General features: G+C 55.4%; 4 protein-coding genes across 4 annotated transcripts; 3 read left to right on the top strand and 1 right to left on the bottom strand.

Annotated features, from left to right (window-relative positions):
- The first annotated feature begins 823 nt into the window (after nt 1-823).
- Nucleotides 824-1,749, top strand: LOC136003955 (protein S100-A4-like). Its single transcript, XM_065660015.1, has 3 exons — nt 824-930; nt 1,269-1,423; nt 1,526-1,749. The coding sequence occupies exons 2-3, from the start codon at nt 1,286-1,288 to the stop codon at nt 1,688-1,690; spliced, it is 303 nt and encodes a 100-aa protein (XP_065516087.1). The 5' UTR covers nt 824-930; nt 1,269-1,285; the 3' UTR covers nt 1,691-1,749.
- Nucleotides 1,750-6,038: 4,289 nt separating this feature from the next.
- LOC136004056 (protein S100-A7-like) lies at nt 6,039-6,891 on the top strand. Its single transcript, XM_065660167.1, has 3 exons — nt 6,039-6,116; nt 6,226-6,382; nt 6,514-6,891. Exons 2-3 carry the CDS (start codon nt 6,230-6,232, stop codon nt 6,736-6,738), a joined length of 378 nt encoding a protein of 125 aa, XP_065516239.1. The 5' UTR covers nt 6,039-6,116; nt 6,226-6,229; the 3' UTR covers nt 6,739-6,891.
- Nucleotides 6,892-9,383: 2,492 nt separating this feature from the next.
- LOC136003884 (protein S100-A12-like) lies at nt 9,384-10,101 on the top strand. The gene is made up of 2 exons (XM_065659866.1): nt 9,384-9,584; nt 9,937-10,101. The coding sequence occupies exons 1-2, from the start codon at nt 9,384-9,386 to the stop codon at nt 10,099-10,101; spliced, it is 366 nt and encodes a 121-aa protein (XP_065515938.1).
- Nucleotides 10,102-14,506: 4,405 nt separating this feature from the next.
- LOC136004030 (protein MRP-126-like) lies at nt 14,507-16,232 on the bottom strand. The gene is made up of 3 exons (XM_065660126.1): nt 16,150-16,232; nt 15,424-15,582; nt 14,507-14,847 (listed from the first exon to the last, which is right to left on the bottom strand). The coding sequence occupies exons 1-3, from the start codon at nt 16,156-16,158 to the stop codon at nt 14,662-14,664; spliced, it is 354 nt and encodes a 117-aa protein (XP_065516198.1). The 5' UTR covers nt 16,159-16,232; the 3' UTR covers nt 14,507-14,661.
- Nucleotides 16,233-16,925: the final 693 nt, after the last annotated feature.

Here is a 16,925-nt window from a genome sequence, read left to right as displayed (position 1 = left end):
TTTCTCTTGCCAATACAGTCCTTAAAGAGCGCCCCAGCCTGTGGAAGCTTCATCCCCTGCTTTCCCTCCCTCTTCTAAAGCCTCGTTTTTGGCTTCACAGCCTCATTTCCAGGCTCCAAAGCTCAGCTTTAGCTCACAAAGTCTCCTTTTTAGATCCAAGTGCTTCAGTTTTAGGCTCCGGCTTAAGGTTTTTTGGCTCCAAGCAGCTTCTTGTGTGTCCAAACCCTCTTTTGGAGGCTCCAAGCACCTCTTAAAGGGCTCAGAGCCCCCTGTTACCCATTGCTCTTTATCCCGGGGGGGTCAGAGATGCTTTGGGTGTTTATCAGGGGATTCCAAGCTCCCAGCTCCTGTTTTTCCCTTGCCACGTGCCCGGGACACGCAGTCACCAGCATCATTCCCCGTTACACAACGGGGCTCTTGTGACTCATGGTCCTTGCCCTTAGGAAACAGAAACCACTTGCAGCCGAGTTAAAAACAGACCAAACCCCCCCCCCCCCCCCCCCATTCCCAACCCAACTCCAGCACAACAACAAACCCATGGATAAACCCTGCTCAGCTCCAGACATCCCTGGGGATGCTGCCAAAAGCATCTTGCCCTGCACTGCATCCGCTGCCCTCGCTGGCAGCGGTGGGATGAGGCACCCCCTGCTCCCCTGCCTTCATCCGTTATCCATAGGGATTCTCCTCCTCCCCATCCAGCCCCATTGTGAACTTTCCATCTACTCAGCAGTGCAGGAACGGGATGGTTTGGGGGGGTCAGGGCTGCTCCTATGGGTTTTCCTCTCCTCCTTTGCCAGCCAATGTCCAGGCAGGCTCTGGATCAGCATTGGTGCCTTCCCAACCGGATAGCGAGGGAGGTGTCCCAGGCAGGGCTATAAATGCTGCCTCATTCTGCCCTTCCCATCCTTGGCTGTTCCCTTTGAGCTGTTGGTGAGTTCCTTCTTCCCTCTTTTCCCCCTTTATCCTGCTCTCCAGATGTTACTAAAGGCGCATCTGCCCCATCCCACAAGGGGGTCTCCCTATAGAGGTTTTCCCCTTGGGGGTCCTGCTGCAAGGAGCTGAGTTTGGAGGCTGGGAAAGCTGCTTCCCCCCACGTTCTCCCCTTTAACATGGCTTTTTTGGGGGGTACCCAGCACGGGAGGGTGAAGCTAAGGGGGAAGTGGTGATGCAGGAGTGGGGCATTGAAGAGCCTGCAGTGTCTGTGGGGCATGGGGTGCGTGGGGATGCTGCTCTCTGTTCTCACCCACTGGTGCTGCTGGTGTCTCCAGGCTTGCTGCTATTCGCCATGGCATCTCCTCTGGAGCAGGCGCTGGCCGTGATGGTCTCCACCTTCCACAAGTACTCAGGCAATGAGGGGGACAAGTACAAGCTCAGCAAGCAGGAGCTCAAAGAGATGCTCACCAAGGAGCTGCCCAGCTTCAGCGTAAGTGCGGGGCAGGGGGTACCACATCCCACGGTGGATGCCGGGATGCGGGAATGAGGCCAGATGGGATGCAAGCCCCCATCTAACCCCCTTTGCTCGCAGAGACAAACCAGTGAGGCCAGTTTACAGCAGCTCATGAACCATCTGGACAGCAACAGCGACAGCGAGGTGGACTTCCAGGAGTACGTGACCTTCCTGGCCTGCATGGCCATGATGTGCAATGACTTCTTCCAGGACTGCCCTGATAAGATGCCGCGTAGGAAGTGAGCAGGGACCCTCCCGTTGTCTTCCTGATGCTCTTGTAATAAAGGATGCTTTAAACCCAATGGTTTTGCCTGCTTTGCAATGGGGAGGGGGCGGTTGTTGCCCCAGGGACACTGGAGAAAATCCCGGTTTCCTTGGTTTCTTTTCCGTGTGAGCATTCCAAGTTCTGGATGGGAACAAGGAGTCCGGGCACCGCGTTCCCTGAGCCCTCGTAAAGCACCCGTTAGGGTGAGTCACTGCCCTGCAGCCCTGATAACCCCTTCGTGGCCAGGCAAGGCAGGAGCGTCCGCGGGGGTTACTATTAACGGGTGAATACCTCCTTGTTTCAGCCGTGATCGCACGGAATCAGCATCTGTGCCCATGGGGCAGGACCTGCCCCGCTGGGAATCAGTTTGTCCCCCGAGTGAGTCCTCCTGGAGCAGGGTTTCCCTGCATTCCTGCTCGGGGTGGGGTTACGGCGCGCAGGGCTGTGACTTCCCCATGCACCCAACCAGCCCTGCGGGTACGACTCGGCCCGTGGCTGTAGACACAAGGAGCAGCGCAGCCACAGCCCTCCCTTCCCGCTCGTGTCTTTATGTCCCTATTTCCTCCTGCTGAGCTCCGTGCGTCGTCCCCGTCCCCCCCCCACCCTGCCACACACTGAGCAGCTGAGGACAACCTTGTGTGCTGAGTCCAGATGTGCAGCTGGATGCCCCCTTCCAAATGTGGAGCTGGATGCCCCCTTCCAGATGTGGACCTGGATGTCCTCTTTCAGATGTGCAGCTGGATGCCCCCTTCCAGATGTGCAGCTGGAAGCCCCCTTCCAGATGTGCAGCTGGATGTCCTCTTTCAGATGTGCAGCTGGATGCCCACTTCCAGATGTGCAGCTGGATGCCCCCTTCCAAATGTGGAGCTGGATGCCCCCTTCCAGATGTGGAGCTGGATGTCCTCTTTCAGATGTGCAGCTGGATGCCCCCTTCCAGATGTGCAGCTGGAAGCCCCCTTCCAGATGTGCAGCTGGATGTCCTCTTTCAGATGTGCAGCTGGATGCCCACTTCCAGATGTGCAGCTGGATGCCCCCTTCCAAATGTGGAGCTGGATGCCCCCTTCCAGATGTGGACCTGGATGTCCCCTTCCAGATGTGCAGCTGGATGTTCCCTTCCAGATGTGCAGCTGGGTGTCCTCTTTCAGATGTGCAGCTGGATGCCCACTTCCAGATGTGCAGCTGGATGCCCCTTTCCAAATGTGGAGCTGGATGCCCCCTTCCAGATGTGGACCTGGATGTCCCCTTCCAGATGTGCAGCTGGGTGTCCCCTTCCAGATGTGCAGCTGGGTGTCCTCTTTCAGATGTGCAGCTGGATGCCCCCTTCCAGATGTGCAGCTGGGTGTTCCCTTCCAGATGTGCAGCTGGGTGTCCTCTTCCAGATGTGCAGCTGGGTGTCCTCCCAGATGTGCAGCTGGGTGTCCATCAGTGGCACCTTCATCCCTCTGCTCCCAGGGGCACTGGTGAATGGAGATGCCACAAAGGCTTCACCTCCTTGCCCCCATCACAGCAGCCCTGGGGCTGTGCGTGGAGTCAGACAGGAGCCACGTCTGGGCTGCGCTCCGTGAGTCAACCTGCAGGCACCAGCCCCAGCTTGCTCCGACGTCCCAGTGCAGCACAATGGGGGGATGTGGGGCAACCTCCTGTCTGCTTGGGGCCAGACCCATTGAGCTGGGTCTGGAGGGGCTTTGCCAAGGCACCAGGGCAAGGTAAAGGGTTGCAGAGCATCCCCCTGCACGGAGAGGGAGCGATGCCCCCCACATCCCTGTGCTGCCCATAGCTGCGGCTTGGGATGGACCTGGACCATAACAAAGACAAGGAAGTGAAGTTCGAGGAGTGCTCACCCTGGCCATGAACTGCACTGAAGGAATGCAGATACAGAGCTGGGCCAGTGGCAGGGTGCGGGGCCCTGGGGGCCTTTTGGGGTCCTTTTGTAAGGACCTTTGTAAAGTTTTTTGTCCTTTCCTGTTATAAAGCTTTGTTGCTGCGTTCCTGGTCATTTGTGAGCCACAAACAGGTTAAACCCTCATGGTTTGCACTGTTCTCTTGCTGGCGGGGTGCTCATGTCCCCATTGATGGATCCTATTGGGTGCTGGTGATGTTCTTGCCCAGGACTCCCACTCCCACTGCACCCTCATCTTTACAAGGGCTGCTTTGCCAGGAGACGGGGGTTGAAGCTCATCCCATCGCTCCCCCAGATGGAGGGTGAAGGGGTTGTTCTATGAACCTCAGCTTCTGAGATCCAGCGCTCACCCGAGCATCAATATTAGGGAATAAACCCCGCATCCATCCCTCCAGCTCACTGGGACACCCAAGGATGTGGCTGCACTGCACTGGTGAAAGGGACCCCCCCCGCAAGCCCTTGGCTCTTTCCTGCCTGATCCGTGACTATCTGAAGCAGAAGCGATGCCGTCACAGCATCCCATCCTGCCTGCATCCACCCGCACCCTGCCACCGCCCTGCTGCTCTGCCCTCGGGGCTGTGCTGGCTCCATCCCTGTGGCACCGACATCCCAGCCCCATGGGCACTGAGCCACGGAGCAGATACCAACACCCAGAGCACCGGAGCGTGGGCCCCAGGGCAGGGCATGTGCCGGGAGCAATCCGTGTGTGGGTAGAACAATGGGTTCACCCAATGGGTTGGGTTGAAGGGAGATTTAAGCTCATCCAGTTCCAACCCCCTTGAACACTGCCAGGGATGGGGCATCCAAACCTTCTCCATCCAACCCATCCCAGTGTCCCACCACCCTCACAGGGAAGAGCTTCTGCCTAAGAGCTCGTCTCAGTCTCCCCTCGGGCAGGTTCAAGCCATTCCCCTTGGCCTGTCCCTACAGGCCCTTGTCCCAAGCCCCTCTCCATGTTTCCTGCTGCCCCTTTAGGCACTGGAGCTGCTCTAAGCATTCCCTTAAGCGGCTTCCACGGCAGGTCGGGCAGCAATGGCAGCATGAGGACCCACAGCCCACACTTGTCCCTTCTTTCCTGCCCCACAGTGTACACATAGAATGGTTTGGGTCGGAAAGGACCTGAAGATGATCTCCATGGCCAAGCCTCCTCCCACCTCCCCACGTCACACAGGCGCATCCCTTACACCTCCCCACACGGGTCCCGTCACCCATGGAGCACCCGTGTCCTGCCGATGCCCTGCGTGGGTCCCCTTCCCGGACAGGACGTGCCCGTCCCCATCCCACAACCTGCCCTTTGGTTTCGCTCTTTGGCAAGCAAGCTTTGTTCTGGAATCAGTGCCTCCAACACCCAGATTAGGAGCTTATGGGGGGAAGTTTCACCACCGCCTCCTTTAAAACCCTTGACAGCTTTCTTGTGCCAGACCCATCAAGCACAGACTCGGCATGAAGGGCTTGGGCATCCTCAGGTTCCTTTACCCCAAGACACACAAGGTTTAGCAGCCCTTGCGTGCCAGGCACTGGGAGCACCATGGGGCATTCCACATGTTGACAGCATCTCCCTGACAGTGGGAATAGGCAGGAGTTGCCCCTGACCTGCGTTGTCATCAGGCAGCAATCATGGCTACCAGGAAATGCCACCTCCTAAGAGGGTTCCTGGCACTTGGTGTGTCTGGATTTGGCAATCCCTTGGCTCCCTGGTTTGCGGTTGGAAATGATTCAGGAGGGATCGCTGCTCCTCTTTATGGAGGGGGTGTGCTGGCCGGGGGATGCTGGGGGCACTCATGACACCTCCAAGCCAAATTCAACCTCTTCAGGGCACACAGCAGAGTGATGAAACCCATTCCCCATTGGGAAATAACAGCATTATCCCACCGGAGACACTCACCTAGCATCTTATGCGTGATCCTGAACAATTCCTCTTCCATCATCCCTGCAAAGACCCCCCCCCCTCTTCCACTGGAGCAGCTTGCTCCAAGCCCTGTCCAACCCAGCCTTGAACACTGCCAGGGATGGGGCAGCCACAGCTTCTCCCTTCAACCTATTCCAGTGTCCCACCAGCCTCACAGGGAAGAACTTCCTTAATATCCCACCTAAATCCCTCCTGTTTCAGTCTGAACCCATCGCCCCTTGTCCTATGGCTCCAGTCCCTGATGAAGGCCCCTCTCCAGCATCCCTGTAGCCCCCTGCAGACACTGGAAGCTGCTCTGAGGTCTCCAAGCAGCTTCTCTCCTCCAGGCTGAACAGCCCCAATGTTGGCATCCCCTTGTTTTGGTGCTTCCCCTCCCTCATTGACATGGGGAGCAACCAGTTCCTGGAGCAAGAAATTGCTGCCTGGGCGTGCTGCGTGGCCTTGCACAATTCCCGAGGTTATCACCCCAAAGAGAATGAGAGGGTGTCACAAATCAGAGCTCAGGGAGAGTATAAAAGAGCCCTCCCCTGCACCGCGGCATCACTGCTCCTCCTGCTCCATCCCCTGCAGCACCGTCCGTAGACATCAGCCCCAGGTGAGTAGGTCCTTGCCTATGGCGGCTCCAGTATCCATGCTGCTGGAGGTGCCATTGGGATGAGTGGGCTCTGATGGGGTTTGATGTTCTGTTGTCTGTCCCTTCCTAGCAAGATGAAAACCGACCTGGAGCTCGCCTTGGAGTGCGCCATCAACATCTACCACCAGTACGCCATCAAGAACCCCATCGATGACTACCTGGACAAGCTGGAGTTCTCCCAGCTGCTGAAGGAGACTGCCAAGCCCTTCCTCAACAACACCAAGCCGGTAAGAGCCAAGCATAGGCCAGGCTTCAAGTCTTCAAAGTGGCCTCCTTGGGCCATGGGGGTGGCTGGGAGCTCCCAAAGCTCTTTTTCCCCAGGGTTTTCCTGACTCTCTCCATGTTTGTCCTGCTGCAGCCCAATGTGTCCGTTGACGAGTACATCAGCAACCTCTTTGCCAAAGCAGACCGCAACCACGACGGTCGCCTCAAGTTCACCGAGTTCCTGACCACGTTGAATCTTGTCGTCATTGAAGCCCACAATAGGTCCCATGGGAGACACGGCCACCATCATGGTGCCGACCGTGGCCATGACGATGGGCATGATCATGGCCATGACCACGGCCACGGTCCCAGAAAGTGAAGCGCTTCCCATGTCTGAGCCCATGGGATTATGCTTTTCCAGCAGCGTTATCCCTTCCATTCATCCTCCAGCACAGACAAAACTGTAGCCAAATCTTTATAATTTGCTTCTCTCTATGGCATTGAAATAAAATGTCTTTCTTCAAGCACCAAATGCATTGTATTATGTGTCTTATCTCCAGGAAGGATGCAACACGCATCAAGGGGTTACATCTGAGGGGTTTAATGCAGGTTGAACTGGAGAAGCAATGGGAATGGGAAGGGAAGATGGCATGGAGGGATCCCCGCTCCCAGAACAACAGCACTGCTGGGTCCCAATGAGCAGCACAGGGTCCCTGTCCTAAAGCATGTCACAACCCCAATGTCTTCCCACTGCCTTTGTGAGGCTCAGCAAGGTCCTTACACAGAGTGGTTGGCCCCAGCACCCTTTGCCTCCGCAGGCAATGGGGTGCTTAGAAGCCCATCACAGTGGAAGCTCCTGCCTAAGAGCATCCTCAGCCTTGGTTCTTCCAGCCCCTCTTTGCATCAGCTTCAGGATGTGCCAGGGGTGAAGTCCCCAAGTGACTCCCAAGAGCCAGCTCTGGAGCTGGGGGAGCAGCATCCTGGGGGTTCAATGCTTTTGGAACCTGCAAAGCAACCAGAGCTTACCCTGCAAGCCCTGACCCAGCAGAGGACGAGGCTGAGGGGCTCTGGGTTGCTGGTGGCATCCCTGCCCCATAAAGCTGGATGTTTCTGTTACCTGACTGTGCATTGAGTGGAAAACCCTCGGTAGGCTCTGACATCCCCAGTGTCAGCTGAAAGCAGCAGCTTGTCCCGTGTGGGACATCGAATCATAGAATGGCTCGGGTTGGAAAGGACCTAAAGATCATCCAGTTCCAACCCCCCTGCCATGAAGAGAAGCACGGGGGTAGCGTGTGGTTATGTGCGCTCAATGACACAAGCGATCACTCTCTTGCAGGCCTTGTCCACCAGAGGTGGGTGCTATTCCAGGGCCCCCCGGTACCATTCCCCTTCTGGGGCTGGGCATCACGAGCTGCATCCCCTGATGGGTTTTGGGGAACACGGCTGGGAAAGATGGGAATGCGAAGCCCGTGGGTCTGTCCATGTGAGGGCTCTGCAAGTGCACAGGGCAAAGGCAGGAGGGATTTGCGAAGGGAATGAGGACACAGCTTTGGATTCCTGGCAGTTCTTAATGAGTAGAAAGCAGTGAAGTGAGTCAGGGCTCACCTCATGCAACAGCTCTTGATACAAGTCCTGAGACACGCAAGAAGCATCCTCAGACAGGAACAGTGACCCTTTTGTTTTGCTGTCCCTACCCTCTTCCTGGCACCTACCGCCTTATTCTTGCATTGTTTTACAGTTCCTTCATTCTTCTAGTACCTGTTCTGCTAACGCAAGGTGGGTGGCAGAGGTGACCATTGCACAACACTTGCTACTCAATGCTGTAGCCACTAAAGACCCTAAAGACCTCAGATATTCTTCTTTCTCCACCAAGTTGCTGGAGCAAGAAGAAAGGTCTGGCCCAAGTGATGTGAAAACAGAAAGCAATGGCAAATACACTGGAAAACAACCCGGTAGAGGTTACCTTTGCTTGTGTCCGACCAACTATTAGTGGTAGAAAACAGAGAGATCAAGTTAAAACCAACCAAGGGGCGAAGTCAACCACATCTCTAGGAAACAGTTCCTCTTCTACCCAGCTCATTGCGGGGCTTGTAAAGCCTTGGACTCGCCCTTTGTGCTCATGGAGAGGGCACGTCCGGTGTTGGCCCCATTCTTTGCCCAGCACAGGAGCAGCTCAGCCCTGTCGGAGGTGATGGTGGGGTGGAAGGACAACATTTCCGCAGGCCGGTGGGTGCAACCAGGAACAAGGTGCAGAGGTATGAGGTGGGGAAGGGTTCACAAGTTCCCACCTCGCAATTTCCAGGTCCGGGAAATGCTAACTCAAGCTGATGCTTGCTGCAGGTGTGTCACCACCTCTGATGAAAGAGGACCTCAGCAGATATAAAAGGTCTGCAGAGGCTCTTGGATCACTGCGACAGACCCATCCTCTGCAAAGCCTCCGTGGAGATAAGGGTAAGTAACACTGCGGTGGCTCTTGCAGTATAGAAGGTGAGGGGAGAAGTGACTCGGAGTATGGGATGTCATTCCATGCCTGTTTCATTCCAGGGTGATGGTTTCTTCTTTGGACAGGGTAGGAGGTTGGTTTTGGCTACAAGACAAGTATAAATGAATGGCATTTCCATGCCACCCTTAGTGGAGGTGCATTTGTCTCCATGGGCAAGGAGATTCAGAGGGAGAAGAGGAGGAGCTGAGGCTGAGGTTGCAATGGAGCCTGTACCTGAACCATGCTCCCTGCCTTAAAGTCATTGTCCCTGCCTGTAGCATGGTGCAGATACATGGGTTTGTCTGATGCGCCTGACAAGTGCCTTCATGTTGGGAAGAACGAGCTGCTCCTTGGCTGAACCTAAAACCAGAGGTGGTTTGAGTGGTGCTGTGAAGCGGTGATCCTCCTAAACCCGCTTATTGCCGTGCTCCTGGTGCAGATCCCTTGGGGTACCTGGGGTGCGGGTCAAGGCCATGCCATGGGGTTTTGGATGCACCTCACGGCTTGGGGGTTTCTCCACACAGTTTCTCAAGACCTCTACCATGTCTGTGAGCACCCAGCCCAAGAACACCTCTCCTGAGACTCGGCAGTTCCCTGGAAACTGCACATTGGATGAGGCCCTGAAAACCATCGTGGATGTCTACCACCGCTACAGCATCCGGGAGGGCGAGCTCGACCTCCTCAACTTCAATGACTTCAAGAAGCTCATGAATGAGCAGGCACTGACCTTCCTGCAAGCTTGCGTGAGTGTTTGTGTTTTGCTCTCCTCGGGAGGCTAGGGTGGGATGAGGCTGAGGTTGCCTCCAGGGATGCTCCTTGGGGAATGGGGTGCAGTCACCATCATGGCTGTGGTCCACGGACCCAGCTTGTCCGTATGCTGTGGGTGCCCGTTCCTCCTGATGCTGCAGGGATATAGAGCTTGGAAAGGGCTCTATGTCCATCTAGGGCTTTATCTAGGGGCTAAATGCAAGGTAGGAGAGGGTCACAGTGATTCTGCAGCTTCTGGGATCATGGAACAACAAAGCTGGTTTCCATCAGGGGGTGCGCAGCCCAGGGTGGGGGTATTCTGACACATGTCCTGCTGCCCAATTTCAGAACAGGAACAGTCCTGACTACCTGAACAAGCTCTTCCAAGAGACTGATTTAAACAAGGACAAGGACCTGAGCTTCGAGGAGTTCACCATCGTCTTGGCCAAGGTGACCGATGATGCCCATCGCATCATCCACAAGGATGACCGCTGCACACCAGACAAGGATTGAGCCTCCATGAAGACTCGGAGGGGGTAGCTTGTAGGAGATGGGCTCTGCTTGCTTTCTGTCTGCTTGGATTACTCGTGCTTGTGAGACAATAAAGTATCACTTAGTGTTCATTGAGATCTTAGCTCAGCTCTCCCTTTTGTACCCATCTAATGGCCACCACTGCAGAGAATGCGTGGTCCTGCTGGAGCTAAATGCCCAAATGAGGTACCCAAAAAGCCCATAGGGTTACGACTGAGGTGTGAGTGGGCAGGAACTGTGCTGCTCAGTGTCTGAGCCAAGCTGATGGGCGAAGAAGGTGTTCATGGCCAGAAGAGCAGCACAAGACACTGCCTGAGCTCCACAAGGGTCTTCCTTATCACCTGCAGCACGAAGGAGGTGTATTAGAGGTTCTCTAGGCAAAGGAAGTGCTGTGCATGGGCTGGGGAGAGCAGAGCCAGCCCAGCTTGAGGAAGCGCCTCCTGTTTGCTCTCCTCATGCTGTGCCAAGTGCATTCTCAGGATGCGCAATCACCTCTGAGCATTAATACCCATGACAACAGGAGTTCACAACAGGACACAGCCCTTACCACAAGAACAAGCTATTTTATTAGTATCTGTATGCAGAGCTTCTGCTCCATAGGAAATCCCAAGATTTCGTTTTTTTTTTTTTCCCAGTAAATCCCAAGGAAAACTCTCATTTCAGAGTTTTCCCCCACAGAAAAGTGACCTGGAGTGCTCCCTCCCAACCCTGCTCCATCACTTGCTACCCAGCCAAGATGAGATGCCCAATGGGCTCCATCTCACCAAACCCCTGATGGGCTCCTACAGGGCACAAGGATCTTGTCCCTGGATAAGCCACCAGGGAGATGTCTTCCAGCACCAACTAAAACCTTTCTGGGTACTAAATATGCTGTAATCCAGCTCTTCTCCTCAATGAATGCTTGGGTACCACCACCGCAAGGACCAAGGTGGTGCCTGCTGAGCAGTTTGTAGCTGTTTGCTATGGCTGAGACGTATACAGATGCTTTTTGGCTTGAGCTAAAGGCTTGGAAAACCCTTTACCTTGTGGCTCCAGGATGGGGAAAGCTCCTGCAGGGGCTGCATGTGCTGGGTGGCAGCTGGAGCATCGCTGCTCTGATGATGCTCAAAGGAGCTCGGAGTGCATCCCTTGGCTTCCCAAGCTACAACCACATTTAGCAACCAGAACCAACCCGGCTCGCTCCTTAAGATACTTGTACACATGGATCAGATCCCCTCAGAGCCTTCTCTTCTCCAGGCCCAGCTCCTGCCTTACCATGATCCTGGGCTGAACACAGCAAGGCCCATGGTGACCAACCCTGCCGTGCCCTCTTCCTGCATCCACCAGCCGCTTGCCAGTAAATGGCTCTTTTGAAAGAGTTTTGCAACCAACCAGCTCCTCGGGGCACAACCAATCCAGTCATCTCCAACCAGCTCTTTCCGCGTCTATCCGGCTGCATCCTGATACCTGCTTCCTGCTCCTTCCCTTTCCAGCCAGCAAGTGGGTGCTTGCCCAGTGCTCTCAGCCTCGGGGCTGGCTTCCTGCTTTGCTCACAGGCACAACCACACAGGGAAGCTCCCCCTGCAAGGAGACAGGGCTAGACCATGCTCCTGTGACCCTCAGCAGTGGCCAAGCTCCATGGTCACCTTAGGGTCTCATCCTTGTTGCCTGGTGGGCACATCCGATGGTCCAGACACCATCACTCTTTGGAACGCCCTGACCCATCCCACCCCTATAACCTCTCCTTGCTCCCCCTTGCCTCCAGGATGCTAAAAATGACTCAAAATGCCATTTCCTGAAGTTGCTACAAGAGTTCTGCAACCCAGCACATGGTCCCTGTTGGGAAACACCCCAGCCCTTCTCCAGGGCATCAAAGCACTCCTGTTGTGAAACGTGCACCCCAACCAGTGAGGCTCGGGGGGTCACAAGGATGGACCACTCATAGCTGCATCCCCCCCATCTCCCTGCACAGTGCAGTCCCACATGGAGCTCCCAGAGCTTGTCCATGGCCCTGTTTTCGCCTCCTCTTTGTGTCTGAGATGAGCATCGTGTCTGGCAGGTTAAACAACCCCCCAGGCTGAAGCAACAGCAGATCATTCCAATGTAGAAGCACTGGAAAATCCGGTTTTGCTCCCAATTTAGCTGCTTTGTTGCCAGCTGGAGTTAAACCTCAATAAGTGCCTGCCTTGGGTGTCTGCAACACAGGGAAACAACAGGGAAATAAGGTACAAAGTGAGGACATGGTCTTCAAAGGTAAAAATAGACCTTTGAGCCGCTCCTGGTCTGCACAGCACTGAGCAAAGCACCTTTGGCACTGGCTGTTGCTAAGCTGAGGAGCTGAAACGAAGCTGGGAACCTGCCCTTTGTTATTTGCCTTTCAAAGAGCTGCTTGCTGCAGGCAGGGGATGGTTCCCCAGCACCAGGGCATCGCCCTCAGCACCAGCTCTGTGCCCGTGTCACAATGGCAAAGCTGTCAGTGAAGCATTGAGATGCTTTTGGGTGCGCCAGGTCTGGAAGGACGGGGATGCGATGGGGCCAAGCAGGGCTGTCTCACTGGGTTATCGCCTTGAGACACCCCCTGCATCCTGTGTCCAGCTCTGGGGCAACAACACAAGAGGGATGTGGAGCTGATGGAGCATCCCCATCCCTGGCAGTGTTCAAGGCTGGGTTGGATGCGGCTTGGAGCAAGCTGCTGTAGTGGAAGGTGCCGCTGCCAGTGGCAGGGGTTGGACCTGGATGAGCTTTAAGGACCTTTCCAATCCAAACTCTTCCATGATGCTTGCTTGTGTCACTTTGGCATCCTCTCTGCTCAGGACCTGCAGGCTCTGCTGGGATGAAGGGGATGTGTGCAGATTCGGGGACAGCTCTGCTCTCACAGGACCCTCTGCTTGCTCACAGCCCTGCACTGGTGTCCCAGTGCTGCTGCACTCAGTGTGCGGTGGCTGCTTCCCCTGGCCTGGTGGTCCATCACCCCGCTGCGTGACACAACGGGAGTCCTGCACGCTGCTCCAGAGAGCGCAAAGCCCAGGTTGTGGTGGCAAACATCCTGTTGCATCAACACCATAAGCTTGGAAACTGGTTCCTGCCTGGGTCCTGGGGGAAGCCATGCTCCTATGAGCCAGCCCTGCTCCTGGAGGTGATGCTTTTCTGCCCTGGCAGGGTGGTGGCAATGAACCAGCTCCGTTCTCTCCCTTGGCTGTGAGGTTTTTACCTGCTCCAGAGCCCCCAGAGTGCTGCAGGATCGGGTGCATCACCCATGCTGAGGTGCAGGATCTGCTTCCAGTAGGGACCTGCCACCCTGGGCAGGCTCAGGCAGAGCTGAGTGGACTCTGAGGCCTGCAGATAGAACCACAGAATGGTTTGGGTTGGAAAGGACCTCAAGATCATCCAAGTCCAACCCCTGCCATGGGCAGGGACCCGTTCCACTGGAGCAGCTTGCTCCAAGCCCCATCCAGCCTGGCCTTGAGCACTGCCAGGGATGGGGCAGCCACAGCTTCAACCCATTCCAGTGTCCCACCACCCTCACACGGAAGAACATCCTTCTCTCCAGCCCAAACTTCCCATTTCAGTCTGAACCCATCACCCCTTATCCTATAGCTCCAGCCCCTGCTGAAGAGATCAGAGCTTTGAAGGTGTTTGAGACCTCAAGATGTCAAAACCGACTCCAAAGGAAGCTGAAGCAACCTGGTCAGGGGTGGTGAAGCAAACCTGTGGCTGCCTTGTGTTAACCAAAGGGGTTGCTTCAGGGCTGCTGCTTTGGGGAAGCTCGTGGCAGGTTCCTTCCCGGAGCAGGGCGATTTCAGAGCCTTAGGACATCATCAATGTTCCTTTTCCCCATCCTCTACAGGACGCTTGCAAATCAGTACCAGGCTCTAAGCACAAACAGCACAAGGCTGCTCAAAGACATTCCCAGCCCCACAATGAAAGCATCTCTTAATACCAAACCCCTCCTACGGGGATGCTCCGAGTGAGGAGGTGAGGTTGGTCTTAGCTCTTGTCCACAAGGAACTGGACCGTGCTGCTGGCTGCAGGACTAGAACTGAGCACATCCACCCCCAGCTCCCTTCCAGCCTCATGCAAAGCATAAGTGCCCTAAGAAAAGGTGGTCCTCCAGCAAAGGGGATTCTTCCACCCTTCTCCTTCCTTCCAGCTCTTTGCAGCTCACTTTAGGAGATGCACAGGGTGTTTTCAGGCCAAGACAGGCTTATTTTCCTAGTTGGAAATGGAAAGAGCTGTCAATTCATACAGCCTGAGCTTCGGAGCGATAATGTGAGAAACATAGTGAGCAGCGAACCCTGCTCTTCCCAATGTCCACCTGCAGCCTGGCTCCAAGGTGCATTGAAAGCCGTGCTGAGAGAGAGCAGGGTGCAGGACCTCAAGGAAAACCCATGCAAACACACACAAGAGCTTCGACAGCCTCAGGGCTCATCTTTATTTGGCAGCAAAACCATCACACTTGAAGGGAAGGGATGGAGGGAGATGGGAAGGGAAGGATGGGGGGGGAGAAAGCCAGGGGCTGCAAGCACCCCTCGAGTGCCTTTGGCCATGGACCACAGCCCGCCCTCAGTGGTGGTGTTGCTGGTGCTTGTGCTGCTGCTGCTGCTGGTTCTCAACGTCGTGGAGATGCTCATGGGTGGCAATGGTCACACGGGTGATGAGCAGCATCACCTCGCTGAAGCTGAGCTGCGCATCCTTGTTCATATCGAGGTCCTTCATGATCTCGTCAATGGTGGCCTTGCTTTTCACGTGCTGCAAAGGAAGGGGCAGGGTGAGGGCAAGGTCCACAGCTCAAGCCGCTTGCTGGGACCCTCACAGGGGTCAGGTCCCCAAGAACCTGGTGCTGAGAGTGGTTCCACCCTGGTGCCATCACCATCACCCGTTGCTCGGGGTAGAGCAAGAAGGTTGGAGAGCAACAGGCCAACATCAGTGTGAGGACACTGGGCAATGAGGAGCCCTATGTCTGCCACAAACCTCTCCTTTCGTTGACTTAAACCCACTTTACCTTCTGCTTCAGCAAAGTGAGGGATGAAAATTGCACTTTTGGGCTGCTATTTCTGACACCCTTGCTCCTGGATGCCAACAGGACCCTGATTCTCCCAGGTAAGGTGATGAGGGTTCATATCTGCCCATAGGTTCACCCAGGCACGGTTGGGTTTCCTTCATCTGGCTTTATGGAGCATGTTTGGAAGGTGGCAGCCCTACAGGGAGGGTCCAGGCAGGAGAACAGTGGGAAGGGAGTGGATGGAAATCCTATTCAGGCAATGGGGTCCAGCCCAGCTCCCTCCCTCCCTGGGCCACCAGAAGCCCTGCTTTGCCTCCACTCACCTTCAGGTAGTTGGCAAGCTGCTTCTCAATGAGGAGCTTCAGCTCCATCTTGGTCAGGGTATCTCTGTCCCCCTCCCGTCTCGAGTACTGGTGGAAGACGTCAATGATGACATCCATGGACTTCTCCAACTGGGAGAGGGGCTCCTGGGTCTGGGAGGTCTGGAAGAGAAACCACGACACCGAATAACATCCGGAGCCACAGGAGATGGGGAATCATAGGAAGCCTGCTGTAAGCTTCACACCAGCTGAGGTCACAGCCCGCTTTTGCTCATCCTTCTGTTTTGGTGATGACTTTGAGCTGTTTGGTTTCAATTCTCTCCTCTCTACAAGCCAAAGGAGACTGAAGGGAGCTGCAGCCTTTGCCTGCGTCTGCTCTGGGATGCGCAACCACAGATCCTAGCTGAGATCCCATTTCCACCCCCCCAAAACAAGTGTCTTCTGTAAGATAGGCACTGGTGGAGCAAGGCCCCCCAGGAGAGCCGACGGCACTGCAGAGACCTCTGTAGAGATACAGAGAATGAGGTCTGATGTCCAGGAGCCTCTTCAATGGCTTGATTGTGCCATGGTGAACCTCTTCCAGGCGGAAATATCTCTCCTTGCGGGTTTAGCTCCAATGAGCCTGAATGGAGATGGCCATCCTCTGCCAGCAGCACCCCCAGTGGTCCTACCAGCACCTAGGAAAGAGCAGGGAGACCTTAAATGCCCACACGTTCCCACTGGACTTGCCTTGCTCATCTTGACGAAGGAGCGTGGATCCTCTTGGGCTGCAGTGGGGCTGGTCCCAAGCGCAGCATCTCTTATAGCCTGACCTGCGTTGTGAAACGTCCCTGTTTCACCCCATTCCAGTCCCTTTCATGACACACTCGTGTGTTGCTTAAGGCTTCGAGGTAGTTCCCCAAAAAGGGGCCTCTGTGGCTTTGCTTGCATGGTCGGTGTGTCACGTACTTGGGCTGGGTGGCAGGGCAGAGCCACGGCCCCGCTGCTGGGTGCCCTTCACCTTCCCATTGGGGCTGCAATTCTCCATCAGCTCTCAACCAAAGCACATTCCCTTGGTTGCTTCAGGCTCACTTCAGACTCACTTCCCTCTGTAGTAGTGCTCTTTCATGCCACGAGGTAAAGGGGACCCACAGCATCATTCCAATCACAGCACCGCAGCCTGGTTTGGGTCGGAAGGGACCTTAAAGCTCATCCAGTTCCAAACCCTCCCATGGTCAGGGATGCCTTCCACTAGAGCAGCTTGCTCCAAGCCCCATCCAGCTCCCAAAGTGAAAGCATCCTGCTCATACACCTAAGGTGCCAGGGCTGAAAGCTGATGCTGGGCATGGTGAGCTCCAGAATGGTGCCAGCAGCATGGCAATTCACTATTGCTTTGCCACCTAAAGCTCCATCTGTGTACTGACTCTCTGGTAGTGCTCTGAGGCTCACATAGACCGCAAAGAAAGGAGGATTGTGGCAGGTTAACACTTGTTCTTTAGCAGTGAAATGACTGCTCCGTGAACTAG

This window comes from Lathamus discolor, chromosome 24 (genome assembly GCF_037157495.1).
Source record: "Lathamus discolor isolate bLatDis1 chromosome 24, bLatDis1.hap1, whole genome shotgun sequence".
NCBI lineage: Eukaryota > Metazoa > Chordata > Aves > Psittaciformes > Psittacidae > Lathamus > Lathamus discolor.
This window is presented reverse-complemented; position numbering and strand designations above follow the sequence as displayed.

Excerpts from the sequence above, each read along its gene's own strand:
- LOC136003955 (XM_065660015.1), top strand. The coding sequence starts at position 1,286 with ATGGCATCTCCTCTGGAGCAGGCGCTGGCCGTGATGGTCTCCACCTTC. Across the intron at positions 1,424-1,525 it reads AGGAGCTGCCCAGCTTCAGC|AGACAAACCAGTGAGGCCAG; the intron begins GTAAGTGCGGGG and ends CTTTGCTCGCAG.
- LOC136004056 (XM_065660167.1), top strand. The coding sequence starts at position 6,230 with ATGAAAACCGACCTGGAGCTCGCCTTGGAGTGCGCCATCAACATCTAC. Across the intron at positions 6,383-6,513 it reads TCCTCAACAACACCAAGCCG|CCCAATGTGTCCGTTGACGA; the intron begins GTAAGAGCCAAG and ends GTCCTGCTGCAG.
- LOC136003884 (XM_065659866.1), top strand. The coding sequence starts at position 9,384 with ATGTCTGTGAGCACCCAGCCCAAGAACACCTCTCCTGAGACTCGGCAG. Across the intron at positions 9,585-9,936 it reads TGACCTTCCTGCAAGCTTGC|AACAGGAACAGTCCTGACTA; the intron begins GTGAGTGTTTGT and ends GCCCAATTTCAG.
- LOC136004030 (XM_065660126.1), bottom strand. Across the intron at positions 14,848-15,423 it reads AGCTTGCCAACTACCTGAAG|CACGTGAAAAGCAAGGCCAC; the intron begins GTGAGTGGAGGC and ends CTTCCTTTGCAG.